General features: G+C 36.1%; 1 protein-coding gene across 1 annotated transcript in view; it reads right to left on the bottom strand.

Annotated features, from left to right (window-relative positions):
- Positions 1–245: 245 nt before the first annotated feature.
- The window catches only part of abca7 (ATP-binding cassette, sub-family A (ABC1), member 7), a 38,475-nt gene continuing 23,673 nt past the window's right edge, over positions 246–15,047 (bottom strand). The window contains exons 25-48 of the mRNA XM_067430776.1: positions 14,807–14,903; positions 12,914–13,062; positions 12,197–12,321; positions 11,435–11,527; positions 11,151–11,343; positions 10,530–10,624; positions 10,398–10,430; positions 10,203–10,308; positions 9,234–9,308; positions 8,982–9,151; positions 8,288–8,465; positions 8,081–8,196; positions 7,689–7,833; positions 5,960–6,083; positions 5,729–5,858; positions 5,514–5,637; positions 5,361–5,423; positions 5,149–5,255; positions 4,846–4,987; positions 4,291–4,425; positions 4,110–4,213; positions 3,543–3,635; positions 2,482–2,725; positions 246–1,379 (exon numbers count right to left, since the gene is read on the bottom strand). Coding sequence (XP_067286877.1) covers positions 972–1,379; positions 2,482–2,725; positions 3,543–3,635; positions 4,110–4,213; positions 4,291–4,425; positions 4,846–4,987; positions 5,149–5,255; positions 5,361–5,423; positions 5,514–5,637; positions 5,729–5,858; positions 5,960–6,083; positions 7,689–7,833; positions 8,081–8,196; positions 8,288–8,465; positions 8,982–9,151; positions 9,234–9,308; positions 10,203–10,308; positions 10,398–10,430; positions 10,530–10,624; positions 11,151–11,343; positions 11,435–11,527; positions 12,197–12,321; positions 12,914–13,062; positions 14,807–14,903 — 3,249 coding nt within the window. The 3' untranslated portion in view covers positions 246–971. The remainder of the gene's footprint in view (positions 1,380–2,481; positions 2,726–3,542; positions 3,636–4,109; positions 4,214–4,290; positions 4,426–4,845; positions 4,988–5,148; positions 5,256–5,360; positions 5,424–5,513; positions 5,638–5,728; positions 5,859–5,959; positions 6,084–7,688; positions 7,834–8,080; positions 8,197–8,287; positions 8,466–8,981; positions 9,152–9,233; positions 9,309–10,202; positions 10,309–10,397; positions 10,431–10,529; positions 10,625–11,150; positions 11,344–11,434; positions 11,528–12,196; positions 12,322–12,913; positions 13,063–14,806; positions 14,904–15,047) is intronic.

The following is a 15,047-nucleotide window of genomic DNA, read 5'->3' as shown; positions in this document are numbered from 1 at the left end:
TTTCCCCTGAAGTGTAGCTTTTAAGAAACAAGATAAGTTTACTCAGTGTAACAGAGAAAGCAATCAAATGTTTTTTTTTTTTTTTTGACTAAAATATACACTATGTTATGCAACCTTGAAAATAGTTAATATGTTAATGGAATATAAAAAGGACTCTAATAAATATTTTTTTACCCAATAGTGTTTTTTTTATAAATAAAATAAATAAAAAAGATGTGCACGAACACAAAACTCCAGTACCCAGATTTATATATTTGCATATAAATATATCAGCATTTTAACATTTTATCCAGCATCATACACATAAGGAAGATTTCAAACATAATTCATTTCATACATAATATCTCTGGTATGTACATAGAATAAATACTACATAAAAAAGCTACATATCAAGCATTATGACAATCTTTGCAGATAGATACAGTGATAATCCAGACTACGATATTATAATTGTTTTACGCAAAAGTGCATCAGAGAAAAAAAATAAAAATAAATCCAAAACAGTACAAAAAAATATATATCGGCAAATAAATACAAATGTTGAGCAAATGAAGGCAGTATTTGAGATTGAAACCAGCTCTACACTGAACATTTGACCTTTACATACAGTACATGTAGAAAAAAAGAGGTTTGCAATAATGTAACATTCAGCGAAAATCATATCCATATTGAGTTGCACAAAGCAAATACTATACGGAGGTGCAACTCACATGACAATAATATGCATAATTTTTGCATTAATGTGGTCTGGGAAAGAATTCCTGCCAGTGATGCCATGCGTCATTTTCAAGTTTAAGAATAAGGGCTAGACATTCAATCAATGAGGAATTGCAGAGTTACCAGGACAGCCAAATAATTGATTGGTTTTAAAGTAACTATATAAAAATTTGGGGAAATTATATGTGAAGAAGGCACCAAAGATCACCAGAGATCCACATCATGACTGTTTGGTTCTGAATGTCTTTGTTTTTTCACACTTTGCTTTCCTGTGTTTTGGTTCTGACAATAAATAACGTGGATGGGTCTTTTCTCGCAGGAGTCTGGTCATCAGGAGGGTTTGATCCGTTAGCTGCCTCGCCAACAGGCTCCATCCGGATCTCCTGTTGCTGTCTTGAGACTGATGGACTTGACTGACTCGATTTACTCTTTTTGGTCTTTAAACCAGTAGATGGAGGTTCAGGGGTTTGATTTGACAGAGCAGCTTGATCTGTAGAGGGTGTCGAAAGAGAGTGTGGTGTGGAAGACCTGCTGCATTTCTCAAGTTTGAGGTCTGTGGGCCGCTGAAGTCTGTTGGTTTGAATTGCAACGGATCCGCCGTTTACTGTGACTTCTCTGAGCTGATCATCATCGGTCTGCTCTTTAGCAAAGTTCACAAACACCTGCAGGAGGAAAACACTCTTAGTTGGGAGTAACAATCCATGTTCGAAAAAAAGGCTCCATCTATGTTTTGATCATCCTACTGAATTAAATCTGGACATAGTCTTTGATAAAAACAAGATTTTCTTACCAACATTTAAGTGTTGATAAAAAATGAATGCATTAAGCTAGAATAAAACTAAAATAAAAATAAAAGCAGAGGCTCTGTTCTTTCATTTAATATACTGCATGTTCAGATATTTAAACAACAGATTATTTTGGGGGCCATTAAAAAATATGAAAGTTATCAAAAATGCTAGCGGTGGTTGGCAACTTTGTAAAAAAAAAAAAACACTGGCTGGGAAAGAGTTACTATCAGTAATTTCCCTGTTTCACGTTTTATTTTTTGAGAGAATCTTCTTAAGTTTTTTTTAACCAGTTTTCATAAAGTAAAGCAATAGAAAACTGCATAGCTGTTCTTCTTTGTGTTCTGTCTGTACGAATTTGCATTTGTGAAACGGTCTGAATCTGTGGTTTGTCTATTTGCACATGAATTGCTTCTAATAAAATATCAAATGTGAAGGTAAATTACAAAGCACTCACCAAAACCATGCATTACCAGAAGTCGCATTAATGATAAGTGTTTAATTTGGTCTTACCAATACAAATGTAATCAAGACATTTTGTGATAAAGCAATCATAGTTGGTCAAATGAAGTCCATGTGCCACCTACAGGCCTATTAGGTGAATTGTAGGCTGTTAATAAAGGGGTATGCAAATAATATGTGAAATGGCCTTTATTATATTATTCCTTTTAATTAATACCCCTTTATATGTTTGTTTTTTCAAAATGAAAATAACCATGATTAAAAATCAGCATTATAATTTTTGAGCAAAATAATCATGATTATCAGTTTAACCATTACCGCACATTATGCCGTTTTTATGCTGCTTAGAGTATTGTTAGCTTAGCAACATGCTAATGCAAAATTCAATCAACTGTGGGTCAAGTCTATTGATGAGAGCTATTTGTCTGACATGTTCATACCTATATGTATTGTATTGTAATGTCTTAGAACATTTGTCTTTCCAGGTTTTGGAGCAGTCTCAGCACTGTACTCTTACCTGATCCAGTGTAGTCTGTGACACAGAGTAGTCGGCTATCCCCAACTCCTCATAATTATTTGACAGAACCTCAAAGACGCGAGCCAGTGAACAGGTTTGTGACGGCAGCTGGTAATGGAGAACATTCTGATGTCTCTCCTTCAGCTGGATCCCAGGGAAGGAGTTCTTGATATAGGTGTCCACCGGGCATGGTTCTGTAGACGGGGTGGACAAACGAAGGATTATTGTGTAACCGTCTCCAAACCTTTAAAGAAAAGACAAAGAGGGCAGAAATGAAAACATGTTAATTGTCACCACATTGTTAAAAGACACTTACTATTCAGTAATATTATCAATTTAACTGCACTGACACTGTCAGATGAGAACAAAATTTGAACCGAATTGAGCAGAATGATAACACTATTGCCTATAGCTGAATTGAACTTGTTTTATAATTGATTAACTTTACACAGATATTTAACTCAACTGACTTGAGCTGAATAATGACACTATTGTCTTTTTAAAGCTGCTTCACAACAGAATTTGAATTTGTCTTGTATTTGATGAAGTTTGCATCACTGATTCGGTTATCTTCTTGTTTATAACTGTGAAGTGAAGCATGCTTTGAAACATGAAACATGGGTATTGTATATATTTTTTGATGTTGACAGATTTGTAGGCTGGTGTGATACTAATTCAAAGGACTTTTGATCATAGACCTGTTGGGGACCATAGTCCTGCAATAATACATGGTAATATTATTGAACAGGTTTCTTCATATAAAAAAAGTTTATATGGATAATTCATTCTGCTGGTCTTCTCACATCAACAGTATGTGTTCTAGATTGCAGCAGAGGCTATATTTAATGCGAAGGTTATAAGTGTTTGGGGTGAACCAGAAGATCTGGTTTCTGTTTTTGCCGTGTCATGATGTCCTAGACAAATTTCCCAAGAAAAGGACAATAAAGTATATGCTATTCTACATGAAGGTCGTATGACAAAAATGAGTAGAAAATCTACTGTATGCATGTGTACATACTGAGCTGTATGTATTAAGCTAATGTTTTATTCAGAACTGTTACCTGTTCTTCAGGTGCTGAACCGAGCCTAGACACTGGAACCTGCCGTTCACCATTATGGCCATTCGGGTGCACAGAGCCTCACACTCTTCCATGCTGCAAAAACAGAACCATCAGGGCAGAAAAATACAGTATAAAGATGCCTTTGTTACAAGAATCATGGAATCATGTGCAGACATAGAGGCATCTTTACACTTTATATTTAGACACACGTTTCACATGAACACAAAAACAGTTGTTGGATGTTTTACATGTCAATCAGATGATCTCTTCTGGTCTAAGTGGGCACTTCTGCATTTGTGTACATAAATATGACAATGTTCTTTACAGTTTTTCATGGCTTGGTTTTGTTCATAGGTTGTTGACTGGATTTTGAAATGTGGGCATTCCACTCAAAAACAGAGACAGGTGAACGTGAGTTTGCAGGGGTGGAATTTAAGTGGATAAATGATTGAAAAAGTTCTGCAAACAAAACCTGAGATAATTTCACTGGATTACCTTGACCAAAAAAAAGAGATTTGTATTTCCATCCATTGAGGCTACCTTTATGAAACTAATAGTGTCCTCTACCTGTGAGAGGTGAGAACAACAGATCGTCCCTCTTTGATCACACTGAGAATGCAGTTCCATAGGAAGCGCTTGGCCTTCGGGTCCATCCCAGTCGTTGGCTCATCCTGAGAATCACAGATGAGAGTGGAAAATTCCATTTACAGATACATCATAAAACCAAGTGTGATGGTAGCAAACATACCAAGAAGATGACAGGTGCAGCTCCAATAAGGGAAATGGCAGTGGAGAGTTTGCGCTTATTTCCTCCACTGTATCCCCCAGCTTCTCGCTCAGCATACTGACTCAGACCAAGCTTTTGCACTCCCCACTGCGCCACCTACAGAACAGGCATGAAAATGGACTTTAAGTTTACAGGACCAATCGCATCAAACCGGTAATCTTCATTCGGCATTCAAAAAAGAAAATTGGACAGGCTTCTGCCAGTGGCGCAAACACTCCAGAAAATATAGGCTGACAGATGTTTAATGATGGGCTGACATTGGCCAACTACCAATCATCAGCTTGGTGTGTCACAGCCTTTAGAAAAAGGGGAATCAAAAAAGTGGTCTCAAACCCCTACTTGACAGAAAATGTGAAGTCAACCATGAATTGTAACTACATATATTATGACTTGAGGAAAACAAACTTGGAATCGTTAGTTTTCTGCCCTCCCTGGCCTAGATCCTTAGATCTATTAACCCTATTATGTTCTCAAACTGCACTGTTATAATAAAAATATGCGTGGAGCGGATTGTACCTTTGCAACATGAGCTTCTGGCACCCCTCTGAGGCGAGCGTAGAACTCCAGGTGCTCACGTCCTGTCAGCAGGTCACTGATGGCATCAAACTGAGGACAGTAGCCCATTAGCTGATGAACTTTCTCCATTTCTGTAAGAACACTATATAAAACAAATGCACATATGTTACGGGGTTGAAGGTAGTTGCCAGGGTAAAGAAGTTACATTAGGAAAAGTACAGTAGGAATAGTTATACTATTGGAATAATGACCATGTAATAATTGTGAATATATTGCAATAATGTTCATGACGTCATATCTTACCTGTGGTTGCTAAGAAATGCTTCTCCGTAAGTAATGCGGGTGTCTCCTGTTAGCATGCGGAAGGTTGAGGTTTTCCCAGCCCCGTTAACACCAAGAAGCCCAAAACACTGCCATGGGAAAAGAAGACACTTGTAGCAGTCTAAACTATCACGACTGAAAAACAAGGTGCTAGATGTTTCCAGGAGAGTTCTGGGATATGAAAGTCTACTTACTTCTCCCCGAGGAATTCCCAAGCAAAGCCGATTCACTGCTGGCTTCCTGCCTGCCTTATAAACCTGCAGGGAAACAAATAATTCATATTTTACCCTTAAATAGACTAAACATCTTATACAGCTGTTTGTGTGGTATGTGGTGTGGTTCTGCACCTTACTAAGGTCTGTGAGGATGAGAATGTCTCCCAGAGTTTTACCGTTTTTCACACGGTCCCTCTCTCTCGCCACATCCTCATCCTCTGTGCCCAGGGGGGGCAGCCCAAAGCCCGACCATCGGCTGAAGGGAAAATAATTATCAGGAACAACAACACAGCGGTATGTATGTGATGATTTATTCAATATCCCGATATATAAGCATACAAATATACCTTAAATTAACAAAGAATTTATACTGCAGGAGAACAGTGAAGATGAAAAACACAATTCCTTCCATCGCCATGGCAAACAGGTTCTTCCCGACAAAATCCCAGGATAAAGGCTCCAGATTCTGTTTGGTTCCTGTTGACATCAACAAACTGAATTGATATTCAAAACTTACAGTTGTTCATGCTTATTGCAGAAATATTTGCTCATCAGTGAGAGAGCTCTTTGTAAAATACCCAGTCGCTGAAATGCGTCTGCCATGGCCTGGTTCTTGGCCATATCAATGAGACCTCGACCCAGACAGAAGTGAGGGAAGATCAGGAAGACCTTCTTCAGGATCCTGTTGACTTCGTTCAAATGCTGAGTACAAAATGAAAATAAAATAAAGAGATTAAATTAGCATTTTTTGCTTCAATTTCATTTTTTGTTTTGCTATTTATTCATGGTTTTTAATGAATATTGAATAAATAAGTAGCATTAGTAGTAGTACATTCCCATACTACTTACTTTTGAAATACATTAATACTTTTATTCAGCAAGGATGCAGTAAGTGACAGTAAAGCCTTTTGATTTGAAAAGTTTCTATTTAAAATAAACGGTGATTTTTTAACACTTAATGTACAATTGATTTTAATATTTATTATTTAAAACAATTCATATTCAAATAGTGATTTGACTGCAATGGCATTTTTGTATGAACTGAGCTGGACAATAATATCACTGTTTTCTGCGGAGCTGCTTTATAGATGAAATTAACTAATTGATGAAACACTATATTGCCAAAAGGTTTGGGAGTGTTGTGTATTTACAATAGAACTGAATCAACACTAATTTCAGCTGAACAATGACACTATTTTCTTTTAGAGCTGCTTTACCGCCAAAATTAATTAATTTAATGCAAAATTAATTTGCGTCACTGAATTATTTTCTTGGTATGACTGTAAAGCTGCTTTGAAACAACCTGTATTGTATAAAGTGCAAATTAATAAATGAATAAAGATTAATCGACTTATTTATTAATCAAAAAATGTGGAATAAAATGGTTCACTGCTTCCACAAAAAATGTATTAAAATATTAAAAAAAAATATCACAACTGGTTTAATTGTAGAGAATAAGAAATATTTCTTGAACACCAAATCAACATATTAGAATGACTTCTGAAGGATCATGTGACACTGAAAGTAATGATGATAAAAAATTAAGCTTTTTAGCACATTAATAAATTACATTTTTTAAATATATTTAAATAGAAATCGATAGAGATGAAACCCGTTCATCTCTATCAGACTTTTATTCATCTTCGGAACACAAATGAAGACATTTTAAATAAAATCTGAGCCAGTTCTGTACTCTCCATTGACAGCTATGCATCTAACACTTTGACGCTTCAATAAGATCTTAAAGATCAGCAAACATAAAAAGAAGCTCAACCAAACCTGCTTGATGCGTGAGTCACTGGATCTTGAGGAAGTTTAAATGGGCTGTATAACACAAGAGTAAACTTCATTGGTTCACACGTCAAGTAAGCGTGCTTGAACTTCCAATTACCATAACTGATGTGTGCCTTGATGAATGTTTATATGTGAATAAAAGCCTAATTTAAACCAGTTCATCATATCAGAAAATTTGGAGTAAACCACTCAATTCATATGGAGTAGTTTATCTCTTTATGATGCATCAAAGTGTCAGTTGTGTAGCTGTCAATGGAGGGACAGAAACCACTCAGATTTTATAAAAAATATCTTCATGTGTGCTCCGAAGATGAATGAAAGTTTTACGAGTTTGAAAAAACATGAAGGCGAATAATTAATGACAGAATTTTAATTTTTGGGTGAACTAACCCTTTAAGTAGAAGAAAATAATGGTTGATAGGAATGTTTATCCAAAAATTAAAGAATGTTAACCCAGGAACATGTTGTTAATCAGGCTAAGCAGTCAGCATCTGTGTGGTCTATGTCCCTCACCTCATCGACAAATAGCTCCAGGACGAAGGTGGCGACACTGCCATTGATGCCAATAAAGAGGTTGATAGAGGTGAGGACTACATAGGCGGTGCTGGGGACGGAGAAGATGAAGGAGGCTGGATACATGAGTGGAGTGATAGACCAACTGCAGCAGAAACAAACAAACAGCACACTACTGATTTATGCTGGTTAGAGCTGGACATGGTGGTGGACCAGCTTTTGTGACCAAGGAAGGAAACAGGCTGTGAGGCCAGTACTCCATATCATATGCTGGGGACCACCAAAACAAAACATAGGCCTATATTTTTGTCAGCAGTGTTTGTAAATGTACTAATGTGCTGAAGAGTCATTAACTAAACCAGTAAATGTCCAGTGATGTAATAATTTCTCACCCATACAGTAAGAGTAGGAGCACAAGTGCAGGCAGATTCTTCTCAGATACATATGACTCCTGTTGGAAGCAGATGAAGATGAAGACCACCATAGTGGCTGGTACTGTATAGTTCAGCTGAAACACAAGAACGACACAAATATAAACAAATAAATTTGGATAACCATTTAAAGACATTTCACAGCCATATCAAACTTGCAGAACTGACCATGTCCCATACGTAATTGGTAGTCCAGTACAAGATGGGCTTCACTCCACTGACAAACTGCAGATGTTTTGATTTACTGACCCGTTCCTCAATGAGGAACAGCACAAAACTGGCAGGAACAAATGACATGGCGAAAATAACACATATGGACACCAGAACATCCACTGAGGTGGTCATCCTGCAAAGACCAGAAAGAAAAAAGCATTGACAAATGTTTAGCTTCACTAGATTTGCTCCTTTTCCCAGAACAGAGAGTCATGGAAACTTGGGTATGCTTTCGCTAAACAGCTGCGATGGTTAAATTACTTTATTTTTTAGTATTTCACAGTATTTCTACTGTTGTAGCTGTTTGTACTATTACATAATTTGAATAGTTTCTTTAGCAGACAGGGCATGCAAGCAAGAATAAAAGAGGGTGCAATGATTTATAAGCCAAATTTGTGAATTTGCATATGATCGTCATATTTCGCCCCTTAGTGGCTGTAAAAAATAGTGTTTAAAGAATAATGTTTTAGTGGAAAAACAGGTATTTCTCACTAATCTCATAGGTCAAATAGATTACATCACACCCGGTCTGGCAATTGCATACGGTCTAGCAGCAAACGTTCAAATACATTTTTTTTTGTCTTAGATAATAAAAGGGCTGCATTAGTAAATTCCCCCTCAGCTCTATCAGCAAACAGAGATTACATACAGGGCCATCTCCGTCAACTGCTCCTTCGTGAGGTTGAGTGGGTGATTGTAGGCAGTTATTCCATATTTGCGTCTTTCCATGTCAGGTGGCAAGTTGGCACGAAGGAGGCCGTTGTTCATAATATTCACAAATGATGCCATGGCATGCCAGCCTTTATTGTTAAACCATACCTGAGACAGAACACATCACAGCTGAATGAAGAGATCAGGAGAAGTTTGATCTTGAGAGAGGACTCACAGGTGTCTGACTTACCTTCACATTGTTTTGGCTGGTGAGTCCTGTAAGGACATCTGGCAGTCTATGAAGGAGCTGATCTAAAGAGCCATTCTGCAAAAGAACAAAAGTGAAAAACTGACAGTAATGATGCCAGGGGGATTTGGGTGTTAGCCAGAATATTGCTAAGATGTTCTGAATGTTTTTAGCTCTACTACTATGTGGTTTGCCAGGGTGTTTTGTGTGGTTCTTTTTTGTCCCAAGTTAAAAGAGCCCAGCCCTCTAGTCTCTATGCTATTCTAGTTGCAAAACATGACTTATCCAGTGGTAGTCCACTAGGTGTGTGCAATATGCATCAGCTACAATAATACAAAAAATATGTTTTTGTCAAAGACTGCATCTGGACGGGATTCAGAACTATGATCAAGATATAGATGGAATTGATTAAGTCTAGAAAACACCCCCAAAGCTTCCACAGTCCTATAGCTCATCCTGGGTTTACATTTCATTCTGTATCATTAGGCAGTTTTGATTTACATGACGTTTAATGTTGGTGATCACAATATTTTACATGCATCTGCTTGCATATGCTATCGCTTGTTTTTTGCTTCTTCTTCACCTGTGTTTTGATTAGGAGATTCTCTTTTAGAAGATACGTAATAGCACCCCCTTACCGTATAACACCTAACACTTCTGATGCAGATTCTGAGTCACCTCTGCAGAGCTTTTGTTGATACTGATTTAATTTGATTGGTAACTGAATCTATTGATTAAATGTAAAAACGTGGACAAAAATTGCCTTATAAAAGGTAAAAATTGAAAATCAATGTAATGGGGCAAATATTGTAATTTAATAAAAAACTTAATTTCTCTCACTACTGAAAACTAATCACAGCTCAGACAATCTTTAGGAGACAGCTGTCCATGACGGGTTTAAACCAGCTAAGTTACCAGCAACAAAATTCAACAAAAATACTGTTTAATCAACCAAAAACTTAGATGGCACACCTCTATAATGTTGTAGCGTCTTCTAATAGCCAAAACAGACTCCTCCAGGTGATGTGATTCATCCACAGCTTGAGAGCTTTTAGCCCCCAGAGAGAAACCTCCGTATCTGCATTAAGTGAGCAGAGAGTAAACCAACATCAAATTAAACTGAAATTAAATGGTGAATGTTTGGATCTCTGATGGTAATCAACTCACCTAAATTCGTTTACCCATTTTTTCGTCTTCAGACTTTATGTGAGAGACAAAAATGACAAACATGTGCTGTCAAAACAGTTAATTTTTGTTTATTAATTAGTATTTTAAGAATTAATAAATTAAAAATCAAACCTTTTCTTCAGAATTTGGGGATATGTTTTGATGAGGTAGTCAGAAATGTTGCGACCTGTCAAATTTTGCAGGATATCACCTGTGATTTGTTTTATCTACATGATGAAATGTTGAAGGTGTTAGTACCAAAATGAAAACACCAAATAAAGTAAAATAATAGAAAGAAGCTGTCTATTGCTAACAAGAAAACAAGTGTTCTAATTGCTTATTTCAAAATGTGTTTTCCCTTAAAGAATGGGTCAATAACTGTAAACACCTATACCAACAATGAATGTTTGGGAACATGCTAACTGTTTACAATGTATGGTAAAGGCTAGCATACACATCTTATATATAACATACTGTACATGAGGTGACACTACCGTTTATATTTCAAATCAAGGCTGTTCTTTTGAACTTAAAAATTAATCACAGAATAAATTTCTCTTTTAATGTGTTCAAATGTTTGAACACATTAAAAGAGAAAACAATTGTAAACTGTAATAATATTTCACAGTATTACTGTTTTACTGTATTGTTCATTAAAAAAAAATGCATCTTTGGTGCGCAAAAGCGACTTTCAAAAACATTTAGAAAATCTTACACTACTGTTCAAAAGTTTGAGATCGGTATGTTACTGACCTGTAAAGGAGGGTATCCTCCTGCTCCCTCTGGGCAGTCCGGCAGCATTCTGCGGATATTTTCAGTACTGCACTCACAGTCAGGGGATGGCTTTTCTACAGTCCAGTTGCCTTTATGAAAGAGCTCCCACATGCTGTAAGGAACCTTGGGCCGGACAAACTTTGTTTCAGCTTCCTCTAAACACTCTATGTCACTGAGAAAACATACAATAAAGCATCACGTTACATCAATTAAACAGCAAAGACCATTTTATGTTGTTGTATTTTTAATGACAGGGGTCGTACCTGCTTGGCTCCATACATTTAGTACCAAACCCGGGTGGAGCCAGCAGGGCATCCAAGAGGTTTTGTATGGAAGGGTCCTGTGGAGCATCATTGCTTTATGGGAAAGAGACAGTAGGTTAAAGATCTGCAGGGGGAGCAGGTTTTTCCTTAAAGGGGTGGCTGCATGTGATTTCACTTTTTTAAATTTAGTTAATGTAATGTTGTAATGTTTAATGTGTAATGTTGCTGTTTGAGCATACAAAGTATCTGCAAAGTTAGAGCACTGAAAGTTAAATGCAAATGGAGATATTGCCTTTTAAAGGTATGGCAGTTTATTGCCTACCAAAACGGCCGGTTTGGACAACAACAAGCTTCTTCCTGGGTTGGTGACATCATAAACCCATGCTATTAACATAAACACTGCCCCAGATGTGACTTCTGCCCGTAATGGTAAGGGGCATGGCATTTCCGGCAACCTGTACTTGGCACTTCAGCCAATAAAAATACATGAAACTACATTTGGCCATCTAACCAATCTAAGACCATTGCGTTTTTGGGATGGGATGGGCTTCATAGAAGCAGGAAGCAAAAACGCTGTTCAAAGGACAGTGGAGACAGCGATGTGGAATAAAGGCAAAATATAAGAAAAATATGGCGTTTTAAGTAGTATTAAGTATAAATGAAGTATTAAGACATGTTATACTGCGCCCCATAAACACAACCAAGCCTAGAAAAAATAACACGGGACCACCCCTTTAAAGCTCTCCATCTTTGAATGTGTACCTGAAGAAGGTGAACTGTTCCCCATACATCCATGGCTGGAGCTCAAGGGATGGATATTTTCCAAATGGTGGGACAATGAGACTGAAGAGTAGAGCGATAAGGACAAAAACGGCAGGAAGAACAATCTGCGGAACATGATTGCTTCATAAATTAACCGCTGTTACATAAAATGCAAGATATTGAAACAAAAAGGTCTCATTTAACTACTGTACACTAACATGAGTTTATTGAAAGAAAATAGAGTAACAACAGTACTATTGTAAAATGTATCAAAATGTAATTTATTCCTGTGATCAAAGCTGAATTTTCAGCATCGTTATGCCAGTCTTCAGTCAAATTATCTTCTAGAAATCATTCTGATATGATGATTTGGTGCTCAAGAAACATTTCTTATTATTTTCAATGTTGAAAACAGTTGTTCAATAATGTTGTGGAAACCATAATACATTTTTTTCAGGATTCTTTGATGAAGTTAAAAAGAACAGTTTAAAAAAATGACAGCATGATGCACTAACACCAAGAACAGGTATTAAAAAAAGTAAATATGATGACTTAAAGAATGCAATAAGACACTAAATTATTTCAACATTCATTTAAAAACATAAAATCTGTATTATTGACAAGAAAGGCTGTTGATTGATTTTGGAACTGACATAATCATTCGATATTAGTCGATAATTTCAAAATGATTGTATTGACAGTTCTATCACTGTGTACCTGTGCAAAAATGCCTCTGCGACTGCGGAGAGTGTACTTCAGTCTTTTGGTGAAAAGCGCTCGAAGCTGTTGACATGTATGGAAGCAGCCTGTGAGAGGAGCACCGCCACCCTGACCATCCCCACTCAGTGGTTCTGTCTCCTGGGCCTCTGTGTGCCAGAGAAAGGCCTTCTGGTTAATGACGTCTCATTACAGCTGTTCTGACCTGAGCTACTGCTGTCAACACTAATTACAGCCTGTTTTGTTTTATACCTTTCCTGATTGGCTGTTTCCGTCCTGCCAGCGAAGCAGAGAGGAGAGCAACAACAACAAAAAAACATTTTTAAAATACAAGACACAACCAAATCTAATCCTCAAATTTATACTTGCAGTAGCCTACTTCTGCTTATAGTACACCTAATTAGATGCATACTATCATCATAGTATGTTTTTTATCTGCTGGCCCAGATTTGTAGCCCGCTTGTCCTGCCAACATTTTCACTGGTACCACAGTAAAAAATAATATATGCTCTTTATTATTTATATGTCAGCAGAAATATACTGATATTCTTCAATAAAATAATTTAAAAAAAAATTATTTGTTTAAATTTGTTATTTTATTATTTTTTTAATAATAATTTAAAATCATACCAGCATCAAAGGCTACTACATTCATTTTACTAATTTATAAAAATAATATTTCAGTTAATTGTCATAACAGTCATTAACAATATTCTCTATAAACAAATGAAACAAAAAATTAAAATGAACTACTAGAATTAAGTCGTATTTGTATGCTCCTATAGCATGTATTAATATTTTCAATTACTTTTTATATAAATTTTAGTATTTTTGTTATTAAATTTATTCAGTTTTAGTTTCAGTAAATTTAGCACTTCACCTTTTTTCTGTTAGTTACATTTTTAAACCTATTTTTTTCATCTAATATTTATATTTTATTTCATCCTTATTTCAATTAACTATAACAATTTAGTTTTAGTTAACAATAACAACACTGACACAAACAATTACAATAGGAAAAATAAAAACGTATACAATCATAACTGACTATAATGTAACTTCATGACAGCTATAAAGCCATCAATTAACTTTTTGCCGGAAAATTATAGAATATGGTGATTTGCTTTTAATTCATTACAAAATAAAAATAACCTTGCAAATTTGTTATATATTTTCCAGCTAGATAACTTAACTTTGATGACATATTTAAGTCAGTAAAATTTGCAACAAAATATTCATTCAATACATCTAACATTTACATGAACAAAAAACAACAGTATAAGACTGAAAGACATAAAATACATGCACATGAACTATGACATAAGATAGGCAAGTAGAAGTTCTGTCAAAAAGTCCTGCCTGTTAATAAACTCAATTTAGTAAATATTTTCAGAGATACATATGTAAAACAAAGTAAACTATGTTTTTTTAAATGAATATACACCTGCAAAACAAATGCTAGCATTGCATTGTCTAATGTATGGAAATTATGCAGCAAAACACACCTATAAAGCTGTTAGTTGCAATGTTGCTTCTTTATACGTCAACCCACATTTGACTTTGAATGGAGCATTAGTAGGCAAACTGGGGCCAGTTGCATAAATATAGCCACTATGTTAAGACTGTTGCTAAATTCCAAACCGCATACATGTAAGTGATTCTGAATTCAGCATATGCCTTAAGAACTAGTTTGACCAACTAGCAGTTGGTTAAGGGGGTAATCTTACTTTTTGGATTCAAATCTACTTTTTTCCCTAACAGACATAAAAAAAATTATGGCCAGTCTTAAATAAATTAGATGACTAACTAGTAAGATTAGTCTAAACCATTTATGCAACAAGCCACAGATTTGATCTGATTAGCTTAAAGGGTATGAAATCTATCTTCATTTACCTGTGTCTTCAGATGGCGCCCCCTGGTGGCCTGGAGATGCTGGCTGCTCCTCAGGGTCCGCATCCACACCTGTTTCCTCTGCCACACGCAGAAAGATCTAAAATATACAGCAATAACTAAATATTACACTCTTGCAAAGCCACATGGCAGAAAGACATAAGATTACAACAGCAGCCATGAGGATAAACACCCTTTACTTAGTCCCTGTTTATTTTTAACTAATGTTAGAACCCACAAAGGT

Source organism: Pseudorasbora parva, chromosome 22 (genome assembly GCF_024679245.1).
Source record: "Pseudorasbora parva isolate DD20220531a chromosome 22, ASM2467924v1, whole genome shotgun sequence".
In the NCBI taxonomy this organism is placed as follows: domain Eukaryota; kingdom Metazoa; phylum Chordata; class Actinopteri; order Cypriniformes; family Gobionidae; genus Pseudorasbora; species Pseudorasbora parva.
This window is presented reverse-complemented; position numbering and strand designations above follow the sequence as displayed.